Genomic DNA, 26,830 nt, shown 5'->3' with positions numbered 1-26,830 from the left:
AACTCCTCGGGGTAGGCCTCGCCTCTTTACTCATCCCAAACCTACAGGTTGTTGAAATCTCCCCTACAATGAAGGACTCTACAACGAGTAGTCGCGACTCCCCATGCGGACCGGCCTATAACGTGCTGAGCAGGCGGAGGCCGGCAGCTGTCCCCCCTCAGCTCGCATCACGTAACTTATGATGAAATCAGGAGTTGGCCAGGGCTTTGGGGCCTGTTTACGCTTCAAGGACACCTGCCAGGGCGCTTGCAATCATAAATCGATCAGGCTCGCAGCCTATGAAACGCGCACCTGGCCCGACAAGTAGGTTTGTGTTTTTTTCGTCTCTAACAAACTGCTTCCCTGCTGAATGTATCTCATGTTTCCTCCATCTCAAGAGAAATACGGAATTTTGACCGCTAGCACAGGAACCCCACGCAGTATCCATCATTACCCCGTGGTAATTCTTCATCGCCTCTGTTATTATGCATTTTCTAAACTTCTGCCACTGTTTACCACTCCCGAATGTAACCAGATGGCCCTATGAAGCCCTGCCAAGTTCCACTGGTCCATAAAACAGGACTGGAGTAGCTAGTCAGACACACTGGGAAAATTGTCAGCTATGTCTATTTTATCTTCACACATTTTCTCGTCCAGTGCTTTTATTTAATGACCCGGTGCATTATGGGAATTGTAGTCCTTGATCAACTCAACTGAATTGCCCCATTACAATGATGTTTAGAAAGAAATAAGGGTTAGGAAATGAGCATCCTTGATGACCGGGAGCCACCTTCAGATGCACTGATGTTCCAATATTATCTGGCCCCGGACAGCCCTGCCAAGTACCCCAGGTCCGTGCAAGATGTGCTGCTCCTGTCCAGGTTTTGTCTTTGAATTCTGGGACCTAAGGCACTACAATTCAGAGAAGATAAATATGAACTGGAATAGCACATCACACTTGGCAACTATGGCAAGTTATGTGGGCCAGCCAGTAAGGCACCGCCATACACCAGAGGTTCTGTTGGCCAGTGACTGCCAAAAAAGAGGGAGCTCCTTTTATTGGAACCCTCACGGCTCAGCCTAGTGAGTGTCAGGTAGATGAGTGAACTTCGGCTTTCTTAAAGGGGCTGAAACGAGTGAAAGGGACAGTGAATGCTACTGTAGTCTCAATCATCACTCAGATCCCCTATCCCTTTAGTCCTAACAAATGGAGGGTGGTGGACCTCTAGTGTAATTTTTTATTATATACTGCAGCAATATTGTGAACTGTAATAATTTAAATAAAAATGGTAGCGGTACTTAGAACAGTGTGGTAAAGTAGTTAACACAAACGATAGTCATCAGTCAGGGCCGGCTTAAGGGTGCTTTGCTGGATTGGGGGGGGGGGTGCTAACCGCAGGGGGGGCGCAGTGTTTAGCAATAACTTAACTTACTTGTGATTTAAAAGCACCTACTCAAAAGTTCCTTGTGCGTCAGGAGCCTTCAGGAAGCAATTAAAATGTCAAGATACCTCTTGTGATTAATGTTCTTGCTAGGGAAAGAGATGGCAGCTTTGTCTTGTGGCAGCTTTGACATAAAATAGTGTAGATGGTTAATGTACCTGCTGCAAAGAACAGAACTATATTTCATGTAGATAACTGAGTGGAATAGAAAAGCCAGCCTTTACAAGCGCTTTAAAAAAAATGAATGTATGTGAAACAGGGCTATGGAGAGATGAGGGACAAATTTGCCAGGGGGTAGTGAGTGAATCCGAGGAAGTGGTCGTGTTGGGGTAGGGAGGGAGCTCTAAAGCCGTCCCTGCTATCAGTTGTATGTCCATTATTGGCAAAGACAGACTCGTCTAGGGAAAAAAAGTCTATATTTTAAAATCCAAATGCCCCTAATATCTACATTTGTATCTGTTTTATAATATAACGTACATTTTGCACAGTTTGAGGATATAGAAATAATATCTTACTTTACATTATTATAGTTAGTAACTATTTTTTTCAAGTACAGTGTCCTCAACCGTGATGTTAATCCAGATGTAATCACTGATGTTGTCGATTATGTCATACAGCATGTCATGAGTTATGTATTATGTGATGTCATAAGCAGTGCATGGAGAGGACATGAGATGGTTACTTCAGTTAATTATAACCAATACATTTCAGTGGTTTTTAGAGTTTAAAATGTTAATTTTAAACTGAAATGTTCACCTAACTATAACTTCACATTAATTAATTTGAGTGAAATGGTGGGCATATTATGGACCGAATAGGGTGGCACATCTGTAGCTGGGGAGAAGGAGCAACAGGATACTAGGATTGTTGTGAATGGCTCATGGGAGACCCCTGCTTGGGACCACAAAGTGTATGCTTTTTCTATGCCTCTTTTATTTAAAACAATAAAGTGTTATTAAAAAAAGTTTTAAGGAGAAAAAGCACAATGCTCCAATAGACCAGGATTTAGGTGATATTTGAGGCTGACAACAATGAAGGGGGGGGTTGTCAAAGATGTTACCTTCTGACTTAGGGCCTGATATAGATCTTGGTGGATGAGTTACTCTGTCCCAATGATGAGACATCCCATCCGCCAAAATCTAAATCTCATTAGATACATTAGGATTTAGATTTTGACAGACGGGATATCTGTCACTGTTGTGACTGAGTAACTCGTCCGCCAAGATCTAAATCAGGCCTTTTAGTCCTTTAAGTAGCAACACACTATACAAGAGTAATGCTTCCAAAGCCCCACAGGACCTCATGGGAGGCACTTAGAGACTCACAGGGCGTCAGACAGAAACCAACACCAGTTGCCACTGGTCGGCTGCGCAGTTGCAGGAAAGGTCTCTTGTAGATTGTTGTATCCCTGTAACTTGAACACTAGGATCAGCCTCATTACCCCTGGGATCCACTTCAATCTACCCCCCCCCCCCCCCACCACCACCCCCACCCCACGTGTGAGGGAGCAGGCCCATTCCTTTAGGACTCTTCCCAGTTCACAGATAGCAGGTCTCTTCTGTTCTTCCTCAGGTCCATGAGTGTTCTGAAATGGGTGCCTGGAGGTGCCAAATTTTTACCTGACACTAGTTAGTTGGTGGAAATGACTTCCTGGCACACCCTAACCAATGGAGTAAGCATTTCAGTGGACAACCCTACCCACTTTGGGAATTTTGAAGCTTTCAAACGTCTTCAGCTACACTAAACATGGACCCTGAGGACAATAAAATCCAATTTCAGTCAGCCACTGGATTCGCTATAAACCAACCCTCTATCATAGTCATTACATTTCTACATGCCCTACTTTCAAGTAAAACGCACCCTGCCTTGTGGGCAACAAGGCTTACATAGGGGTGACTTTTTAACATTTAAGAGGAAAGTTTTGATCTGTCAAAAGGATTTATTTTTTCAGGTCTAATTACAGTTTTTACACTGCTTTCACACTGGCACTGCCTTTTATACTGAAATACACATCCCTGATATGTAATTTACTGACTAAAAAGAGTTCCAAGAGCACTTACTACTTACCACACATATACATTTGTCAGGAAGTGGGCACCTATAGCAATCAAAAAAATAAGAAAGTGGTTTGGTACTGCCCTCTGATCTTGGACACAATACTCAACAAAACCTACCATCCCTACTGGCTGCATAAACCCACCAAGCCGAATCTGACTCTAGTCTGCAATGGGAACGTTTGGAAAGTCATACCCCGGACTACTGATGCCTTACTGGCACCAAGACGCCATATTAATGTCAGATTATATATCACACACATTCTGATTAACAATGGCACTTTGAGGGTCTGGCAAAAATTGAGCTCAGATAAGGTCAAAATAACGTGTAGACAGATATAAATCTGGGGAGCCGAAGAGGTTGGGTAAATATGTCTACCCAATGTATGTATGGCCAGAAGTCAGACTACAAGTACAAGAATGCAAAGTAAAAACAGGACTGGCCAAGTTGCTACTAAGTGACAGCGACAGCTTGACATTCATGGAAACTGGCAGAACGCCACTCATTCTTGGGGATGCATCAGGATTTATTGAAGCCTTGTGTTTCTGTTTTGCCCCTTCCAGGTGCACTATGGACCAGGCTGGAACAGGGAAGGGTTCCTCTACCGCTTCGCGCAGGAAGGCAAGTCCAGGCAGCGGCGTACAGGTAAGCATCCGTCTACGCGGCACATGATTGCGTCACATGTTCTTTTTTTACCATCTTGGTGACGAGTTAGGGCTTGGCTTGGAAGCATTAGGTTTACTACTTTTACTCCCTTTAATATTTTTGCCCTTGAGGCAGCGTCTGTAGACTTTTAGAGGAGGTGCAAAATAGCGTATGTGTCAACCCTACTATTGTATGAGGTAGGGTACTGCTCTCTCAGCAGCACTACTGACTATAACCAGCCTGCTCTTCTCACCGACAACCCAGAAATTACCACACAACTGCAATAAAAATGCTGCAGACAGTCCTTTCCAAGCGCATCCGACACACTGCTGGTATGCTATATTTTGGCTAATATCAGATATCCAACAACACACTTTGCCTAAAAGGAACACCACAGACCATTGATCCAACCACAACACCAAATGGTCATACAGGTCTGCAAAACCACACGCAGCAGCACAGCATCCTAACACACAGACAAAACTAGCAAAAACATACACCATCCTCACATGCCCAACATCGCATCATAAAACACTGAATAGGGTTGTAATGCATGCTTAGAAAGCCTGCTTTGCCCTAACTCTTTCCTAGTTTTAACTCATTTTACTTTCACACTAACACAGACTGTTTCTAACTTTCAAACTGAACAAACCCTTGAAGCCCCACATAACCAAACATCCACCATCAGAAGATGGCTACTCCATTTCTGCAGTAAAAGACATCCCTTTGAAGAAAGAGCCATGGTGCCATAATAGTGGTTGGAAGCCCTGTACAAATGCTACAGTCATAAGATACAGATTCGAGTGGGTCATCCTACTACCTCAGAGGACCTGGTGATGGGACCTGTAAAGAGATTGAAGCAATAATCCCCTGAGCAGAAAGAGAATTACCAACAACTCTCCAAAAGTTGTGCAGTGTTGTGAAATGGGTGTCTTGCAGCAGCTACTGTACCTCCCATCTCACTACAGTACAGTTTGTTTTCTTGGTAATAGACGTGTTGGTGAGCTTAAAGTTAACCACAGTGCTCAAAAAGAGCTCATTTATTTCTGAACGTATGATCTGGATCAGAAGCCACAGAGGGCTTTATGTAGAGTTGAGGAATCAGACAAGAATTGGCAGATGCCTGATTGCCCAGCTCTCAGTTCCATCAACTTATTTAGAGGTGGAGGACTGCTGTGCGTATGGCGGCAGAACCTCCACCAGCAGTGTGAGGCAGACACAAGGCCTGATTTACATCTCTGGGGACACGTTGTTCCGTCACAACGGGATGTATTTTTGGGCGTCTGGGATATCCATCATCATTGTGATGGAGTACCCCGTCCTCTGAGATCTAAATCAGTCCCAAAGTTTTCCAACACATGCAGTGTTTGCCTGCGTGGTCCCGCTCCCTGGAAAGAAATAAGAACAAGCATTAAGAAAAACATTGAAAGATGACTGCCTGTAAAAGTGCATGCATGCACGAACACAGGCAGGAATCTTTCAATGTTTTTTTAAAACTGTATTAGAAAAACATATAAAGAGGGCCACACATGCATGCACTCACTTATACACTCACTAACTCAATCACTCTCAAGCGGTCATCTTGGAAAGGGCTAAAGCCCACTGAAAGATGATCATTCATGTATAAGGACTCATGACCAGGCACATGCAACTATCAATGAATGGATTCGATACTCATTGTGAAATAGATGCTGCTTGCAGGAAGTGGCGCACTGCAAGCGGCTGTATGGGCCCAGTGACAGAGTCTGTCGAGCTTCCGGCCCCTCTGAAAAGTTTTTTTTTTTTTTAAACTTATTGGGCCACACGTGTCTGCCAGTGAAGGGGCCTACTTTGTCTTAAGTGCGCTTTGTGTACAAGCAGAATGTCTTCACCCCAGAAGGTATCCAGTGGTTAACGTGGCTGACTTATTTCCCCACGGTGCTTGCTGTGGTGAGAGAAAGCAAAATGGGAATGACATTGCAGGAGACCAGTGAATGAAGAAGGCTGGTTGAAAGCACATTCAAGTAAGCATATTCTACTTAAATACTTTTATTATAAACAAAAGCTAATCCAGTCTATCAAATCAAAAAAGGTACACTGTTCTAAAAAGAGTGACACCAGCATTAAGTGTGGTTCCCTTTAGAAGCAAAGTTGGGCGGCGCACGGGACACAAGAGAATAGAATCTCTGGCTTCAGAAGCAATTATGACTAATTGTCTACTCGCCTGATTTAAAAAAAGACCAAGCTACAATATTGATTGGTTGACTCATCTGAAAGATCACTCATTGGACAACTGAGTGAGTAGAGACTACACCATCATTACCTTTATTATAGACCACTGTATCTGTTTTTGTTGGAGAAGATTTGTTTCAGTCCTGAAGAAGCACCATGAGCTCTGTATGGACGAGGTAGGCACGAAACATATTGACTATTACACTGGCACAGGGAATAGAGTTTCTCAACCACTCGTATGCGAGGGAAAAGGGTCATTATTCCACTAGACTCGCATTCTTGCTTTTAATCTTGACCAACTCCCTTTGATTTCAATCAAAGGAGTTTATCTCAGGGGAGCTGAGTCAATTTTAACCTCACTTTTCTCTCCACTTCTCCGTACTGTTGGTTTGCACGGTAGTCTGGTTCAGTGACCCCAATGTGGGTCCCGTCAGACATTGCAGCACCAGTCTGGCATGGAGCAAGCTCAATGATGAATCTTGAGGGCATTTGCTTCTAAAAGGAACCACACTTATTGTGGTGTCACTCTTTTTGGATCAGTGTACCTTTTTTGATTTGATAGACATAATATAGGAGGCTGTACACTGGAACAGTTAACCTCCTTGTCCCTGTTTTTGTGAAGTGACTTGGCTAATCCAGGCCTGAAGGATGATTATTGCCTCTCACTTGCAGTGCCTAAGGGCACTGATATTGCTTTTGATTGCGCAAATAGTTGGGGATGCCATTGTTGTCCAGTATTGCTGATCAGATTGCTACTGGTTGCACAGAGCCTGTTTAGTTAAATCAGAGCAGAAGAGGAGGTCTTCACTCGTCGGGTGAACTTCTGAAGTCCTGCCCATGGTGCTGTTTTGAGGGACATCATGGCCCGTGACATCGTACATAGCATCACAGAAAATGGCAACACAGCCCATGACTTCACAGGAAGTGAGATCACAATCACTGACATCAGAGCTTCAGACCTCACACATCTGTTTAGCAGGTCTATCATGAGTAGATTTGAGCACATCACAATATTTAACAAATTAGATTTTGCGGCAGGATATGCAAAAAAAGTGAAGCAACCCTGTCACAAAATCTGGGCCCCAAGTTATACATTTATTTTTTAAAACTCTGCCTCAAATAAATTGGCAACACAGAGACAAGTGGCAGTAAATTTGTTCTGCTTAATTGGTTGCCAAAGTCTGCATTTTGAAATATCTTATGAGGTTAAGAGATCTGCTGCAGAGATCTTTGTGCGCCCGGTAAATCATCTGTGACATAAAGGGCTCATAATACCCTGCACCCTAATAAAAAAAAATTGTGGCATTTAAATTGCTATTTCAGTAAACACTGTGATAGACCAACACATCTGCATTCTTACAGTGCATGCATATGTCTTAAATTGAGGAACTAAAAGTCAAAAGCGTGTCTCTCTTAACTACTTGTGAAGTGATAAGCAGTATTCCTTGCGTTACCTTTCATTGCATTCAGGTGTGAGGCTCCCGATTGCTCCCAGTGAGGATATTCCAACAAAAAGAGGCCTGATGGCCCCTTACCTTCGGCCTTTGTTATGGGTTCCAGCTGGAATCTGGTAATCCTCCTCCCACCTGAACATTGCTGCTCACAACCAAAGCAGACAACATGCAGGCACTGCTGAATTTGTCCCAGTGTCTACAAATTACACAGGTACAAGTTTAGCATATTGTTGTGGTGCCCAATTTCTTGGCAGGGTAAACGGCATCCACCCTGTAAAAAAAAAAAAGGTGCATAGACAGTCTACCCACATCTACACTCGTCTTGTACTTTGGTTCTTACACTTAAATTCATTGGGCAGCGGCATAACGAGGGTGTTACGGTTGCTAAAGCAAGCATAGAAAAGGGGCCCCCATTCCCATGCTGAGTTGTAGAAACAGCCCAGTGACAGTCCACTATTAATAGCTACGCCTCTGGTACGAGGGTGTGGGGGCAAGGGGCAGTGCAGGAGCTACACCCCTGGAGAGGGGACTGGTCCCACAAGCAGTCACCAACCCTTGTAAGTAAGTAACATTTAAATCAGTGACAAACAATATTCATTCGAGTCAATATACAGGACATCCGTCACAAGAAGCACATAAACACATCAGTGTTATATTTTTCTTAATAATTCTGTTGTATAAATTAAGCCTTATTGCCCACTGGTCAGAGCATTAACACTAGTTAATGCCCTTCTTAATGGATAGCCAGTCTTATTTACTTGCCTCCCCTCTCCTCCCCCCCCACTCCCATCAGTCCAGAGCCACAAGCGGGTATAACCTACCCCCACTCGTCCCAGGTTTTGTCATATTTATCACAATTTTTGCACAAAGCTATTTCTTAATTAATATTAATATGGGCTCATGCATGCTGGTAATTCAGAGTATCCTGTTACCTGATGCTTGTGGATAGGTAGCCTCTGCACACTCAAATGAGTCATGTGAGCTTGTAGGAAACTGAATCCATAAAGGTGCAGGTAACTCAACAAATCTTTCTGTTTCCTTCTGTTTCCATCAGCCAAGAACAGAAACAACAATCGTAACCGGAAGAATGCGGCTGCCCACTACAAAGGTAAGTCTGCAACTCTCCTGGCGGTCCATGTAAGAGTAAGGTAGATTCTACCCTACCACCATAGACGCATAGAAGGTGATGCACACCTGAACCATTGCAGCAGTTACACTGAAGCCCCTCACCACACTGAAGATATGTTTACCCACCTCCTGACGGACCACCATAATCCATTATGAAAGTAACCCCCTCTCTGACACTGCAAGACGAAGGGCCTGATTTATATATTGGCGGATGGATTACTCTGTCACAATGTTGATGGATAGCTCATCTGGCAAATTCTAAATCACATTATGTCCTATTGGATTTAGATTTCGGCGGATTGGACATCCATCACCGTTGTGATGGAATAACCCATCCACTAATATCTAAATCAGGCACTCGGACCACCGGACCCCTTGAACTTCAACCTTCAGGCCCTGACCTCTAAATAGAGAAGACCACAAGTCACCTGCACTAACAACAGTGAAGGTAATTACTGCCCCCAATCCTGCAGCCAGACGACTATAGAAGTAGGTCTAAATGACAACTCTTCCCTTCTCTCTGCAGCCCCAAGTCACTATAATGCTGACCCAGCCCTACCACTAACATTATAAGTCCCTCCACCCCCATTGACTAAGAGCGTAGCCCCTGCTGTCAGGATCAGATCAGTCCTGCAGGATCTGGGGAACTCTGGGGTGATAGAGAATTCTTGTGATAGGTGTTGCCTTTTAGCACTGAGCAATGCAGATATCCTGCTTCGCTCACCAAGATACATGACTCACGCAACTGTAGGAAAAACACCTACTAACTTTGTTGGTATTGTAAACTCTGCATTTAATTTCTGTTCATTTTTCAACTAATTGTGTTAACTTTTTTTCTTATAAACCTAGAAACAAACATTAGCATGTACTTAGAAAATTGTTTGCAGATGATGATACCACATGAGATCATTTTTAAAAGATTTCCCAAAACCATGAATGTCTCCATGACTTATTCATCCAACTTCAAAGCGCTATCTCTTTAGTCTATCAGAGTTACAGTGACCATTTGAAGATCTCAGTGGCTTGAAGTCTAGCTGTGAACATGTTTGTAGTCCTTTACCTAGTAGTACTGATTTTTTAACTTGTTTTTTAATAAAATATTTCTCATAAACCAAAACACAGCACCACAGAAAGCCACCCAATCAATCTGATAATTGTTCAGGTGAAAGCAAAGACATCAGCATTTCATGGATGAAACGTATTTAGCCCGAACATTGTTATGCCTCCTATTTATATCAGTTCATAAATATAGCTTCCATGTCTTTTGTAGTGCTTTCTATGAATTATTTATTATTTTCGTGAAAAAACTTTACTAATATGAAAATATATTAAAACAATATCAGTAAGGGTGGTGCAACAATTATAATAAATACAGTCAAGAAACCATCCTCGGGCCCAGCCACATATTCCAACTACAGGCCCATCTCCTTCCTACCATCCTTGTTAAAGATCTTAAAGAAACTCATCAACAACACCTCAAAAACCCACCTCAGCAACCCCCAGTTCCTGGACCCCACACAGGCTAGATTCAATCCCAACCACAGTATAAAAACAGCACTCATTGTTACCGCACATGACCCCCACGTAACCTTTCTCCAGCGTTTCACACAGTTTCACCCCATCCTCATCAGGCACCTGCTTGTGATTGGAATCCAAGAACCCACTTTACGCTGGCTCTGCTACTTCCTAATGAATAAAACACAAGCTGTCAACCTATCACCGTACTCCTAGGAAGCCTGCAAACTCATCAGTGGAGTGCCTCAAGGTTCACCACTCAGGCTGACCCTTTTCAAGGCATACATGATCCCTCTGGGCAAAGACATCCCCACACACGACATCAACTTCCTCTCCCATTTTAATGACACACAACTCATACTCGCCCTCTTGTATAAGACCCTGAACACAAGAAACAAGTTCACCGCCTGCATGTCCGAAAAGTTGCTAATTGGATGAAAACCAAAGCCTCAAGCTCAGCACTGATAAGACAGAAGAAATTATCTTCGGCAACAACACCTCACCATGGGACTGCAATTGGTGGGTGGCTGAACTCTGATCCACACTCATACCCGGCAGTCATGCCAAGAGCCCCAGACTAATCATCCACAGCAGACTGGACGTGACCACCTAAGTCAATGCCGTCACTGCATCCTGCTTTCACGCCCTGAAGCTGCTGAGGAAGATCTTCAAATGCCTCCCAAGTGAAACTATGAAAACCATCACTCATACCGCAGTCACCAGGAAGCTGGACTATGGGAACACCCTCCATGCAGGGATCACCAAGCAGCTCACTAGAAATCTACACACCATCCAGAACTTGGCAGCCAGGCTCGTCCTCAACCTCCCACACAGACCTCACCGCACACTTCGGGGAGCTCCACTGCCTCCCAATACACAAAAGCACTTATTTCAAACTCCTCACACACACATTCAAGGCACTACTCAACTTAGGTCCCAGATACGTGAACAGTCGCATCTCTTTCCACCAGCCAACCAAACACCTCTGCTCCACAGGGCTCCTACTTGCACACGTCCCACACACATACACAGAACCAGGTCAGGAGTACGGCCTTTCTCTTGCATCAGTTATAAAGCCTGGAAGCCACTCCACATCAGAGGTTCCACCTCTCTTTATAAATTCCACAAGAAGCTGAAGACCTGACCTTTCAGTTAACCAATCTACCATAGGCAGGGCTAGGCACAGACACCAGCTTAGTGCCAGGATACCCTCACGGGTGATGGTAAACGTTACAAGTACACTTAACATATCTATGATGTATTGAACCAAAGAAAGAGGATTCCAGGGTTGAACCTCTGGGTGTGAATAATCTGTATTTATAACGTGTTTCCTTTGTAGAATAGATTATTGTTGTCAAAAACTATTTTTGGTTTTCCTGAAGAAGGTATTTATGGTTGTAAGTTGTCATGGCTTGCATTAAAAAGGCAATTTTTTATTAACAGTTTTTGAATTCAAACTCATAAAATGAAGTTAGATTGAAAAATTACAGTCTGGAGTGATAAGTACTCTGATAAACTCCTTAGTAAATACATGGAGTTTTATAAATTGTTGCAAACTGTTAAGTCAAAGTTTGGAAAAAACTGAAAAAATGCGGTAGTTTAAATTAGCAGTGTAAATGTGGCAGACATGTTTCTTACTTTTGTGATCGAGATAAACTAACCGAAACATGAGATTTGTTTAAAGGTGGGTATTCTGGGACAGCGATTCTGTTACAGCGCAGAATAAGATAGAGCCAACCTTTGAATAATCGATATTTGGTTAGGGAGGAGTGGGTTATACTGAAAATCGACTAGCAACCGCACCTCTGGTTGGACACAGGCATTAATGGTTTGTGTGCAAACTTTAGTTTACACATACTTGTTACAGATGCAGCTGGGATGCAAATTGGTTAAGCGGGTTCCCAGACTTTGTAGATGGGGAACAGTGAGCCCAAGCATGACATATCCATAGATGTGATCATTGCCAGTGGAAGGGATTGCAAGCCTCACGGGATGTACGGACAATGAGGACGACCTGCCAGCAGCACAGGGGACAAGGGCGGTGGAGGGCGATGGCTCTCTCCAGTGCAAGTTATGCAACCTCCACATTTGGAATCTCTGAGAATTATCAGCACTTGTTCCCAGTCCCCTGTACAAGGAAACATGCGTGTTCTATCAGAATTGATGAAATTAGGGGCAGCAAAGCACAGAGGAACAGGGCTCCTGTGTTGGCAGTGTAGCGTCTTACACACCTTTGTTTCTTTTTGCTCTGACTATGGCAAGGGTAACACTCTTACCCGCCCACTACCACTTTGGAAGTAAGTCCACAAGCTCCATGAAGGTAAAGCACTTGCCTTATTGACCACCAGAGAGATAAGTCACCTCCCACATCACATGGTCACAGTAGTAAGTCAAGCCACTTGTTTACCTCTGAGCTCACTGACTCGAAGAAGGTGCCAGCAGGCAAGGCCTGTCTGTCCAAACAACTGGCTCATGGTGCTGCCTACACCCCACAGCAAACCAACGAGGAGTGCAGCCAGCAATACCAGACTAGGATGGGACAAAGTATAGACAGTCTCGTGGTGCTTCTGGACACGTGTGTGGTCAAGGTGCCTGGTGAGCATAATCAGGAGTCGAGTCAGATGTAGTGTGTGCGTTGGGGTTAGCAGTACATATTGGTCAAACGGTGGCACAGCTTAATGGCTAATTTACAGCTGGTTGTTCAGTTTTAACCATAATAGGGGAAAAGGATAAAATATCGTTTAACTTGGGAGATTAAGTCCTCATAAAGCATTTTAAAAGATGGGAGCGCATTACATAAACTTATGCTTCTATATAGGAAATTAGGAGTTCGCGGAAATAGGTTGTTATTGATGGTTTTTGGATTCTTTCAGAGGAATGATTAATTACAAGAAATGCTTTCTCATTAAAAGTAGTTGTCAAGCCGCTTAACATCAAGAACGGATATCTTTTTATTTCTCTTTAACATTTAACCCAGTGTGTCTGCCGCATGTGGGCGCCACTAGCCTCTGTTCGCATGTAGATTGTTTCACAGTCCATGGCTGCTTTTTTCTCATTTCTGCTTTTGTAAATGCCATACAATAAAAAGTTAAAATAGAAAGCATATAAAATATTCAAATATATACCTTTCCACGATAATTTGCATAATAAAGAGTATCCTAGAAATAAACAATGAAAGCATTGGCATTTCTGTACCAAAACCCACCCCAGGACCCACCACACCACCCACCCCAGATTGAGCAGCGAAAGCTTGGAAGCCTTTGCAAAAAGTAAATATGGCCTCAAAAACCCTAGCGTGCAAAGTAGTATGGACTAAAACAAGTCAAGTCTGGCTTAAGGTGTTGGTCATGGCATGTGGCCACTTGTGGGATTGAGCGCCATAAACAGCTATTTTGAATGTGTGTCTTTTGAAACAGACAGATGCTGGAACCCAATCAAAGCAGGCCAGATCTTTACCACACCAGTGAAGCTCTCACACACATGCTGTCCTTTGGGAACGCCAAGGAGAGAGATTTAGAGACTAAAATGGGTAAACTTTTAAAAAAAAGATAATACTAAAATAACTTTATTTCCAGCTTAAAAACGTGAATCTCCCATCTGAATTGGGAATGTTGACATGTGTAAGCCACATCAATCTGCTCGCTAGAAAAGGCAATACAAGTAGAAAAGACGTAAACCTATTACTAAAATCCGAAGTAAAAAAATGTATGAGTTGTTTCAAATTGAGCGCAGCAAAATAAGAATTGAAATGTATAACTAATTTACAAATGTCCTCACAGTGACCACGCTACGATATTTCTGTACTAAACAATTAAATAAGGTATGCAAAATAAAAATGAAATGAAGTAAATTTATCAAACTCATATAGCAAACTAGTACGATAGAATTGAAAAACCAACCTAGGAGGAGTTACTGTGGAGGGGCGGATGAAGGCAGCATGCCTCCACACAGTAATATGACAGTGCATCTCTAGAAGTGTTTTCTTGGGAGTGGGGTGCAGAGTGAGCCACAGATCCAGTGGTGAGTCCCACCTACAGTGGACAACCAGGGTGAGAGAGAGAAACGTGAAAGCAACTGAAAAAAACATAGGGTTCAGCAGACACGACTCAGAGATACATTTTCAGCATTTATTCTTTTAAGGCGCATTCCTTTTCAACACAGTCCCAATCCAGGACAAAGTGAAGTTTATTTATTTTATAGCTCTTGTATCCTTCTAAGCAGTAAGATCAATCCAGATCTGTGCGCAGTGTCTGGAATAAATAAGCCTCGTCTTTTTCCTTTGAATTGGCCCTCTTCAGACACCCTCAGGTAGTTCTTATACACCTCCATTCTTCCCTCTGAGGGTTTCAAAGACCCTCCACTGGCCCTCTGTTGGCCTTCTAGGTAGCCTTCAGACACCATCACCCTGCTCTCCCTCAGTAGCTGTCTGGCAAGCATGTTCCACTGTTGCTACAGCATCCTATGGTTTTTAGGCCCAGACACCTTTGACCTGCCATGTAGCTTACCTCAGGAGACCCACAAAGACTCCTCGTCCATGCCCTGGAGACCCTTGGACTCCTACCAACTCTAATAAAAGCATCGGACACTACTGGTCTGCTCTTGAGAGACACTCAGCACCCCCCATTGAGGCCCTCATTATGACTGGCACAATTTTACCTGGAGCGATAACTTCCTGTTAAACTACACCACCACAATTACAAGTGTCTTTGGACCTAAAATTATAGGGTCCGCAAACTCCAGACTTGATCATTTTGGACTCGGGACACTGTAGATGTCATTGATGCAGATGCCCTGGCTGATCCCTGCGGGAGCTAGAGGGGACCAGAAAAGGCTCCCCCTAGACAGTATGAAGACCGCCTTTACCCCTCGTTCCCCCAATCCACCTCTCCACCACCCACCACACTTTTCCAGTCACTTTCCGCGTCCACAGAGAAATTGGAAAACGTCTGCGGTTTTCTTCCTGGAATTGAGGAAAACCGCAGGACAATGAACTCGAGGTCTATGTAGGTATTTCTCTTTCTGGGAGGAAAACTTGTAATCAGGGTATAATTCTGATACAGAAATACCATCCAGAATCGGGAATTCTGACCTTTCAGTATCCGGAAGAGGATGTGGACTAATGTTCAGAGATGCCGACTTTGGAAATGGGGAACCAGGTACGAGTCTCAGCGTTGTCTCAACATCCTGTGATTTTTAGCAAATCACGTAATCTCCCTGTGCCTAATTAAAAAATGAAAGTGTCCTTTTGTAATGTAACTGGTGCTCTTGTGAAAGGCTCCAATACCTCCTGGTGGAGTTTGTGCTGTATAAAACAGCAAAACATCCCTGCACCTCCGTCCACCAAACTCGTAATGAGAGCCTCGGTCTTTAGAGCCCCCAGCCAGCTCTCTGGTCACAGCAACATGCCCTAATATAGCTATTAGAGACCTCTAGGCAGTGCTTAATTTGAGCCAGTGGTTTCCGGTGTGGGGCACCAGCGCTTACTTTTGAGGGCCAGCACTTAGTTTTCTGTATCAGGCACTTACTGTGAGCAAAAGACATATGGGAAATGTGGTGGCAGAGAGTGGCTGTAAATGGATTAAAGGGACCCAAGATGGCTCGCACATTTAAATGCAGCAGCTGTGTGTTTCAAAAAAGTGCTTTGGGCACCGCTGCGATTTTATTTGCAAATTAAGCACTGCCTCCAAGTGTCCCTCCAGAAACAGTAAGCTTAACTTCCGACACCACCAACAAGCCATCCCTGCCTACTCTCAAACTCCTCTAATCAGCCCTCAGAGATCATCTGCAGATCAGCAAGACTTCAAATACCCCGTTTCCTCTCACACATACCAACATTTGAGAATTAAAAGGAGAGAAATTTGAAGGAAAAAAAAGTACAAATAACTTCCCTGTTAACTTGCGTTGAAATAAGCACATTTTTAGCTTTAAAATCTAGTCTTCTGCCTAAATTGGGAGTGCTTCCAGGTGCCTGGTCATTAGCTCCCTCAGCCAGCCCCCAGCTCACCTTCAGCTGGTCATGGGGGTCCCACCAGATGCCCCTCAGAAATCCTCAGTCTGCCTGCCTTCAGAAGTGCCCAGCAGACCCTAAGAGACTTCTCCTCAGCTACCCACCAGCCACTCTCATCTACCCTTTTAACACCCTAGCCCATTGCCACAGGACACTGGCTGATCTTCAAGATCCCCAGCAGGCTGCCCCTGAGACACCTCCACATGGCCCTTGTCAGTTTGCTCTTCGAGACCCTCCGATTGTCCCCCCCAACACAGCTAGTCCATAAACATTCCCCCTCGCGGTGCTTAGAGCCATTTGTGTGCACCAAGCACCCCCAGAAGCCCTTCAGAAGTCAATGTGGCACCCTCACAGACCCTCTGACAGACTTCATAGTCCGCCTAAAAACTAATCCAGCTAGGTTTTGGAGAGCATCATGCAGCCTTAAAACACCAGTCCCAACTGAATATCTCCGTATAATTTAGTGTTTGCTGCCACCTGTAGGTCACGATTGGTAAATCCAGAGCGACTTGCCTGTCTTCTTTTCTCAATCCTATTTCTGTGAGGTGCCTCGTGTTTCGTGGCTTGCAGCTAGTTTAGGTGACTGGCTGACCGCACGGTTTGATTCCTAGCTGTAAAATCTATTTTAGTTTGCAAATTCAACGTAATGACCAGTGAATGTAAAACTGTGGAATGAGAATAAAACTTGTTGAACTGAGCCAAAGAGAGCTCATGACTATTGCAATTTTCAAACCTTGTTAAAATGCAGCGCACTGGCTCGTACCTTGCAATGACCGTCCTGTTCAGCACACTCCACCGAAAGGAAGACTCTTGTGGGTACGTGTGCAGGTGCAAATTACAGATCTTCTAAGGGCGCGTGCCTCGCTCACTGGGCTGGACTGTGTAACACTTGGTAGCTGAGAGTCAAGGGGGCCAAATGTGTTATGGCCAGTTTACATCACAGAGATACGATTGGACAGCATCGGTGAAAGGACCAGACCAACTGTGGGCAGCATGGGTGAAAGGATCGGAGTAATTGTTTGCGCTGTGGCAAAGGAATCCCTCTGCGCCGTGCAAACAGGTCCAGTGGAAGCCTGAGTAGAAATTCAGACTCATCAGTATGCTTTAGATAGGAATTATTCTGCAAAATGCTGCAGCCGGGATGCACCGTCCCAAAGTCAATGCCGGACGGGCTTAACGGGAGGCAGGCTTTTCCCCAGGAGGCTTGAAGGGTGAGGTGCTGCTTTTGTTAATAGGGGGCTGGTTTTGTAGCAGTGCAGTTGTTTTAAAAGCCCTGCAGAGATCCTTGCATAACCAAAGATTTTGAGGCACCAATACAAGTTCCAAGATGACTCTGGTGGTTATTGTCCCTGCTGGAGAGAGAAGGAGTTTTGTCTAGTGGCAGTGTTGACTCATCTAAGGTAGCACAGAGGGTTAATGTGCTTGCTGCAAAGAATGTGTACATCACATAACAGTATTTTATGTGCAATGCTCAGTGGATACTGCTTTTGTCACAGAGCTCCTTTTGTTTCTGTGCAGTTCATGAGTTACAATCATAATCTGACATAGTGAGCTGTGAACTGCATAAAAGAGCTGAATGCAAACTGCATGGTACAGTTTAGAAAGCTGTGTATTTCCCCAGTCTTTGATTATGGGTAGAAATAAATTTGTATTACTAAAGTCAACCCTAACCGCTGTGTTACATTCTGAATCCTGAGTTTACGCTTCCCCAGGCCAAGCACTCTTAGAAGATGCCCATCAGTACGAATGACATGTGAGTCCTACATCTTGTAGTCTTCTGTGTCAACATTTTCTATACACTGATCTACACACATATGATTTATTGTGTGTGTGTGTGTGATGTAAAGTGCTCCGACACTCTACACTGGTAAGAGAGGTGCTATAAAACAAATGAAATGCATGTAAGAGAGCGGCTACAGCAAGATGAACGGCACTGTTAGAGGGCAACGGTGAGAGATAAAGATTGCTGTATCCTGGTGCACTATAAGGTCATCATTTACTATGCTTTAAAAACTAATACAATTAAACAAATAATGAAAAACATGTTGAAAATTCTTTCAAAATCAGTGCATTTTACAAGGGCTGCTTTGGGTTCCCAGGCCGGCCCTGCTCAAATTGCCAGAAATGCAATGCTAAAGTAGTCTCAGTCTAAAAATGCACATTGAAGGGTTGGCTCATTGGTCCTTGGGACTGTTGTCTGCTCCCCAAAATATCCAAGATTGTTTTTGACACAGTGGAAGCTGCTCCTCAGCAGCTGCCACTGTGCAAGTAGTGACTACCGGACAAAGGCAGTCCGTGACCTGTCAGTGCCCTGCGACCGAATGAGTGGTGACAGACCCCTGATACATTTACTTGAGATTCACAAGGAATGAAGAACACCCCTTTGCTACCCCCAACCTTGCACTGTTGACATCATGAGTTACAAAGGCATTTACACCATGCAGTGTCATTTAAATACATTTTGATTTATTTTACCCTTGCCCAGTGTTACTCTTTGCCCACACTGCCTTTTCAAGGGCGGAGATATGTATTACATGCAGCAGGAAGACCTTTTATGTTGTATTCTACATATGAACAGAATAATCAGTCTCTGGGAATAAGACAAGACTGATATACCAACTCAAGAGGAAGTAACAGGACCCATTCTCTTTCAGACAGTGCAGGTAACTCCCACATGCTAAATGAAAGGTAGAGCAATCCCTTCCAGCTAATTCCAAGCACTGAATTCTACTCATTCAGCCCCTCGCCCACCCGACAGACCCCCACTAATCCTGGCTGCATCATCCTACAGGAGGCTTCAAGATGCTAACTGATGATGCTGCGGTAAGACAACTGTAGGGAGCTGGTGCCCCCACAAGAGGGTGCTAGAGTGCACCTGTATGTTAAATAGACTATCTTTTTACCTTTCATTTTCAAACGTAGATGCAATGGGGCGCTGGAACCCCTCGTAATGTTCATGTTCTGTTTGATGAAATGGGCGTAGATGAAATTGACTTGAAAGTTTATGTGTTGGAAGATTTCATAGTCTTTGAAATAACATGAATTCAAGACTAGGAGCGCTTTGTGTAGATTTACTGGCAGGATTAGGTGCTGCAGGAAGGAGCTACACATTTGTACACTTATATTCTCCAGTGTTAGATCTTTCATAGATTCACATGTGTGTATTAGGCAGTAGATGTACTTCTTGTGGGGGGTCATCAATATGAAGTCTTTTTCTCCCACAATTGTCACAATTTCTGAAAAGTCCTTTTGTAGTTTGGTGGGCCATCCTGTCCACTAGAAATCCAAGATATCTGAAAGAAAGTTTCCTGTCAGAATAGCTGTAGAGAAAGAAGCGGACCAGAGCTCAGGGAGATTCCCTTCACATGACGTGCGGTAGAAAATCTCAGTGAAACAGCCTCTGTTGGGTGAGTCCTAGAGGGTGCCGTAGCCTGATTGATTGTAGTTCAGATTTGGTTCTTTTTTTTAATATATATATATATATATATATATATATATATATATATATATATATAAAGTAACATATAGGCCATTCAGGCATAGTGCAATACACTTACTGCTATGTATATTTAAGGTTACCGTGGGACTCCCACCTCGTCGCCGGGGATGATTCAAGCATGTGAATGTATGAAAGATCCAATACTGAAGAACTACAGTAACAGGTAAGTAAAGCATTTTCTTCCCAGCTCCATTTCTTGTCGCTGTATAATGTGAGTGATGGAGGTGAGTCCTCTGTGATCTCAGAAGCCAGACTGCTGCTGGTCACTACAATGTTGGAATGTTGTGGGAACATTGGCAATACAGGCTCGAAAGTGTTTAGCTTTATGAATTGAGCACCTCTAATCTGCATTTTGTTATGTTTTTTTCAGTAAAATCTGGAAACGGCCCTCCGCAAGCCCAGGCAGGTAATTATACAGTAACTTGTACAGCCATAGTGCACACGTGGTTAGCAAGGTGTGGGAGACTTCATACATTTGTGCTTACTGCAGGTAATGTTTGTGGTAATATCAGAGAAATCAACAGCAAAAACCTACCCTCCAGACCAGAAAACATGCCCACAAACAGCCAAAAAACAGCCCACACACTGACTTCCCAGACAAGCCTCTTTGCCACAGTATGATTGCCCTAAAGACCAACCCAACCTTCGAGATTGCTCTACCCAGAGACAAGACATTCAGGGCTGCCTGCATTGTCATCCCCAACGCTGTGCAGCATGTCTAAATAAAAAGAAAAACAAAAAGGCTCACCCTGTCATTTTGTAGGTGTTCGCATCACCCGTGCGCAACCTTAAAATGGCACAGCCATTTTTTACCTTTTTATTTGTTGATCCTATTGGGATTGGCAAATAAAGAGAAAAAATGTTGAAAAGCGTTATATGAGGCACGGGTGAGGGAAGCTATAGAGAGGGACAGGTGGGGTGACACGGAAGGCAGGGTGGAAGCAAAATGAATGGCAGAAGCAAAACAGTGTGGGGGTGGGAAGGAGAAGCAATACAAGACAGAAAAGGCGGACAGGGGAGGGGGAAGCAAAATGGAGGGTGGGTTGGGGACAAGAAGCAATGGCAGGAGAGCAACGTGGAGCGGGTGGGGCAGGGGCACACAGGTAGAAAGCAACGCATGTGATAACACAAGGGATAATGCAACATGGAATGGGGTGTGGAGACGCACAGCGGCAACAGGGAATGAAGGGGGAAAAAAAATACATGATGGAGACAAAACGTATACACTCTCATAGAATGCTTAACCAAAAGGTCAAATGTAGTGCGGTGGAAGTATAGAAGCCAATCATTCAAAAGAGATGTCAGAGACTGTGCTCCTTGGATGGAACAAATACAAGATTGACAAGCTGGGACACGAATAACAAGCAGGGAAATGAAAGTGACATGAAAGCCAACCAATGGTAAGCAGTGGGCGAGCTCCAAGCCCCTGTATTTTCCTAGGAAGCCTACAAAATGTCGTTCACTGCACTGTCTAATAGGCTGGCCCTAAAAATGAGTTGTAGGACATTCTCATCGTTGTCCAAAAATTAGCACACCCCAGCATGTCTGGGCATTGTCAAGAGCTGAGTAAGTGTGAACTCCCAAGAGCTGAGTGAGTCTGAACGTTACTAAGCACTGAGTGAGTGAGTTTCAAACCCCTGACGCCAGAGTATCTGCAGCCTCCCAGACATTATCTTGGTTTAGCTTATGCTTGTTTGTCCACCAGTCAACGCTGTTGTGCTTGTTGCACTTAGCTCTAGTTTATTGCAGTCACTCAGTGACTGAATGACTGGCTGAGGCAGCTTCACTGTGAAAACACATCATACAGGTGCCGGCTAGTGAGCCCAGCATGCAGCCTGTCTGAGCTGCGACTACAACTAAATCAGAAAATACCACCTAGCGTGTTTAAGAATTGAGTAGCGCACAACACAGTATCCCAGTTAATTTACTTTTTTCATTGCAACTTCTGTCACATTTTTCCAATTGAGAGTTAGAAGTTGTCTGACGCCATCTCCTTCTCAGTCCTCGCGTTTCTCGGACACATTTCAAGTGCGGAAGAGAAGCATTACTGTTTTACTTTATATGGGGCCAGGGGCGTGGTTTCCGAGGTCGAGGGTGGCTTGGGGTGTTACACCACTAATAAATGTATTCAGTCCTAAATAGTTGGGTACAGGTGATATAAGTGCTTAAGGGTATGGTGAGATGCTTGTCAGATTTCACTTGGGATTTTTACATACACATATACTAGTTTCCGGGTCAAAGGTCTTGAAACACTGTTACTTTACAAAATATTAAATTATAAGTAACCCTCACAATCCACTCTCCCACTTCCCCCTTCTTCAATAAATGTATTTTAATCAACGTGATTGTTGGGAAATCTGAGAATTACACCCCCCTCACTGACCAAGCCATCCATGTGTGGGGCACTCCTATCAGAATATCAAAACGCACACAAAGTAACAAAGTACCATGTAATTCTCTCCCTGAGAGTATAAGGGAGTTATAAACCCGGCGGCTGCAGAGTATCCTGTGTGACCTGCATTAATCCTGGTAAAATGCCCCATTGGGTTCAAGCATTTGTCTGCTGCATCGCCTTCTCACTCCCCGCTTTTCTCTGACACATTTCAAGTGCAGGAGAGAAGCATTACCTTTTCACTTTATGTGGGGCCAGGGGCATGGTTTCGGGGAACGGTGCTCATAAATGTATTCTGTACTAAATAGTTGGGGACGGGTGCTGTAAGTCGCGTATGATGATGAGTTTGTCGGATTTGACTTGGAAATTTTATCTACACAAGCAGACAAAAACACATTCTCTTGTCTCTGCTTTAAAGGTCTTAAAATTGTAAATTTTACAGAATATTGAGTTATAAGTCTCCAAGCTCTGCTTATGTGTGGGCACTCCTATCAGAATATATAAAAAAACACAAAGTACCTTTCAAATTCTCTCCCCGAGGGTAGTGGGGAGTAATAAACATGGCGGCTGCATAGTACTCTATGTGACCTGCTTTAATCCGGGTAAGATGCCCCAGTGGGTAAATGCACGTGTTGCTTGTGTAACTTGCATTCTTGGTAAAATAACTCGGTGTGTTGTGCACCTGCCGTAAACATATGCATGTAAGAGATAAGACGTAGGTTTGAATCCTGCAGGTTTTAACTAAATTGTTTTTTCTTCTAAGGTTATCTTAATCACGGGAAAATATCTGTTCCAGCCCCTCATTGTACTATTATCATTACAACTGCTTTTCTTTAGTTTTCCTTTTGACATCCATAATATTTTTAAAGCCTTAGGGAGTGAGAAAAACCCTTCCTCCCGGTCTTTAAATCTTGGCCAGCTTCTGGAGCGGTGTGACAGGGAGCAGCTTTGTTCCCCCGAGGGGCTGCTGAGCCTCTAGACAAGTTGTGAAAATGTCCGACTGGTGTCCCTTTCACGTCTGAGGTTGCCTCCCATTCTAGAACAACTGGACAAAAGGAATGGCTCCTTTCCCTCGAAGTGAGACCCTTTTAAGGGGGGTGGCACAGTAAAAAAGAGCCCCCAATCTCAAGTCCTCGGCAGGATGTAGCTCAGTCCACACTGAAAATTCACAGACCTCCAGTGCTTCAGTCCCAGAAGACAGAACAACGAGCCAGGTTGCAGTGTCCCAATTCACAGTTGCTTGCTGCCACCTACTGGCAATTTAAGGATACTACATTTTGGTATGTTTATGCAAAACACACAGCTAAGCTAGCACCGCTGTTAATGTTTATTTCCACTGCTGTGCTACATCTGGGTAAAAACTATAATCGAGTAATTACCGAGCAGCATTTGGGGTCCCATATTAAAATTTTCCACAAAGGAAGAGAATCTAAGACTCTCTGATCCCATTACTACTAGTTAGTGGTAATGGCCATGGTCTTTGTATGCTCTATTTTATTTTTGTTTGTTTTTTAATGTATTTAATTATTTGTTAAGCACACACCCAAAACAGACAGTCTCTTGGTGCCAGTGATGTATTATAGATAAAGTTCTTAAAAAGATGCTGGGCCCACTACTGAGCTTCATCCTTAGGTGGAAACCTCGAGGGCTGTGATGTTTTCAGAGCCTGTAAACCCAACGAGTGTAGGGTTGAGTTCCAGATCTGTGGACCAACATGGAAAACCTGCGATCTCCAGTGAACTCCTGGGATCCTTTAGGAGTATCCTAGTGTCTCTTTAAAGATGGTCCTTTTTTATTGTAGCATGTTAGGGCTGGTAAGGTCTTCCCTCCGTGTTCTCAGCCTCAGTACCCGCCTGGCTGCCATGCTTTGGACAGGTGTCAGTCAGCCTATCAGGCCCTCAGCCAAAGCCGCTACTATCTTAGAGTGTGAAGTGATTTGAAGTGATCTCACTGTGTTATCGGGTGTCTTCCAGATTTGGGTCAGAGCTTGTTTTAACTCCCAGTGGCAGGTGAAGACACCGCAAACAACTGAACCTATAGGAGCCTCGAAACTGAGAGAGGAGGCTTATACCACTTTGATGTTTTAGCAAAAGTGGTTGGAAGCCTAAAGTGTATGCGACCTGAGCAGCTCCTACCCTTGCGCTCGTTCAGCACTAGGTAACCCACCGCAGTTCATCCAGTGAGTAACCTGCTTTTGCCGTTTTTGGGTATTGAAAATCATTCCCAGGACCACAGATGCGCAAATAAATTGGTGTATCATCAGCACAGACATAGGACTGCAGGACTCTGACCTTCTAGAGGGCAAATGGCGGCCAGAAACAGATGTGAAACAGGAGACATTCCAATAGGAAAATGCTATTCAGCCTCAAGCACTGGAAAGCCCTGCGCCACTCCTGACTGTAGGCCTGTGGGGACATTCTGAAAGGTCAAAGCCTTTAAACGCCCGTGGGAAACAACTGCATGTCTTGTGAAGTTGTCAAGTGACCCTTCCCCCACCCTGCCAGCCCTTCACAGGCAACAGCCTCTCAGAATGTGTCCATACCTTCTTAGAGGTCCAAAAAAAAGGGAGCACACTGCCTCACACTCCAGCAAAAAGTTGGCCCCAATGCATCTTGGTAAATGCAGTCAGATTCTTTCACATTAACAAAAGTAATCAAAGTCTTTCACCTTAGTAGGTGCGCCTAATGAGAGGTACAAAAACCTGTGAAGACGTTTGGCGGCATTTCAAGCGACCCCTTCAGTTACATACGCTCTCTGCTGATGATGGCGGAAAGCCAGAAACACGCGTCCAGAGAAACGGCACTCGCTGCACCTACCTTAGGTGAAAGACTTTCTACAGCGATACGGCACTTGCTGCACCTACTTAGGGTGAATACTTTTTTTGAAAAATTCTCACTATTTATATTTAAATGACTGCATTTACCATGATGCCTTGGGGCTATTTTCCACTTGAATGCAAGGCAGTGTGCTCCCTTTTTCTTTTTGGATGTCTGAATGACGGCTCCCGTGAGCCTCTTGCTGACGAGCACTGGCGATGCACTTGTGCGCCTAATGAAGGTACAAAAACCTGTGAAGACGTTTGCCGGCATTTTAAGCGACCCCTTCAGTTACATACGCTCTCTGCTGATGATGGCGGAAAGCCAGAAACACGTGTCCAGAAATACGGCACTCGCTGCACCTACCTTAGGTGAAAGACTTTCTACAGTGATACGGCACTTGCTGCACCTACTTAGGGTGAATACTTTTTTTGAAAAATTCTCACTATTTATATTTAAATGACTGTATTTACCATGATGCCTTGGGGCTATTTTCCAATTGAATGCAAGGCAGTGTGCTCCCTTTTTCTTTTTGGATGACCTTCTTAGAGGTGAAGGCCGCTCTGAGAAGGTCAATACCCAGTCACAGCGTTTGAGGGCAAAACACATCTATGCCTAAACTGACAAGCTGATGTTTTGGGCCAAAAGCTTCATATTTCCACATATATAAGGCAAATATTTGAAGAACAGTCTTTACCACTAGGGAGTCCCAAGCCAGTAAGATTGATGTAATCTGTCTAGTATCTGACCCTGCAATGGCTACATAAAGTGAGCTATAGCACAACTGTTTTATGGTGAAGATTCTGAGATTTGTGCATTATTTTCACTCGCCACCCACCACTAGAGTGGACAAGAGGGAAACATGTAAGAAGTGAAATGTGCAGTTCAAGAAAGCTGCTATTAACATTCAAAGGCCGCGTAAACTCGTGCCTTATGAACGGCGGCGCCTTTGTGCTTGTGGTTCATCCATACGCAATGCGGAAATAGTTTAATGATGACTTTGATGGCATTTTATGAATCTGCACCCCCTTTTCCTCCAGTGCAGCAACTCTTTAACACAATCCTCGGACCCTTCGGGCGGACTGGTGAAGGGAGAGAGCGACCTTCTAAGGTGGAAATGGCGCCAGGCCAGGGCACCTTCATGTTCATCCCCACAGGGGAGTTGGGATGGGCTGTACAAGATTAGTGCTGGAAGGAATCGCATCGAGTTTGGCATAAGAACACAGACCGCATTGTGTGCGTGCCTTTCCCAGACCTGGAAAACATCTGCAGATTTTCATAGCTTTAAAAACAATATGGGTTTATCTGAGCTGGAATCTTCTGAGTGGCATGGAATACAACTGACTGTCCAGGGCTGCTCCTGTCGTTCAGTGTGGCTTGATGCTCAGGGGCGCCATTCTGGGGAGAGTGGGCAGGGCTGGCACACCATCCCAAGTGAGAGCCGGGCTGCATTGAGGCATATAGGCTCACACTCGCATCTCAAATAATGTGTGTTTTATTCTGTATAATGATTCGCTGCCCTGTACTCCATGCCCAGAGCCATCTTTAACCCTCATCCCGAACTCTACACTGGTAGCGTGCACACTCTGCGGATGGCCCCCGAGTACCACGCACTCCTGTGCCGTGTGCAATCGATGCAGTCCGATAAGGCATTTTTGAAGTGTACAGAACTGTGGGTTTTTGTGTG

General features: G+C 44.2%; 1 protein-coding gene across 1 annotated transcript in view; it reads left to right on the top strand.

Moving 5' to 3' along the window:
• TNFSF12 (TNF superfamily member 12) overlaps positions 1 to 26,830 on the top strand; it is a 129,422-nt gene that overhangs the window by 87,896 nt on the left and 14,696 nt on the right. Inside the window, exons 2-4 of the mRNA XM_069218707.1 lie at positions 4,040 to 4,121; positions 8,841 to 8,894; positions 20,306 to 20,341. Of these exons, the coding sequence (XP_069074808.1) occupies positions 4,040 to 4,121; positions 8,841 to 8,894; positions 20,306 to 20,341 (172 nt within the window). The remainder of the gene's footprint in view (positions 1 to 4,039; positions 4,122 to 8,840; positions 8,895 to 20,305; positions 20,342 to 26,830) is intronic.

Source organism: Pleurodeles waltl, chromosome 12 (assembly GCF_031143425.1).
Source record: "Pleurodeles waltl isolate 20211129_DDA chromosome 12, aPleWal1.hap1.20221129, whole genome shotgun sequence".
Taxonomy (NCBI): Eukaryota; Metazoa; Chordata; class Amphibia; order Caudata; family Salamandridae; genus Pleurodeles; species Pleurodeles waltl.
Note: the sequence above shows the minus strand (reverse complement) of the source record. Positions and strands in the feature narration are given on the sequence as shown.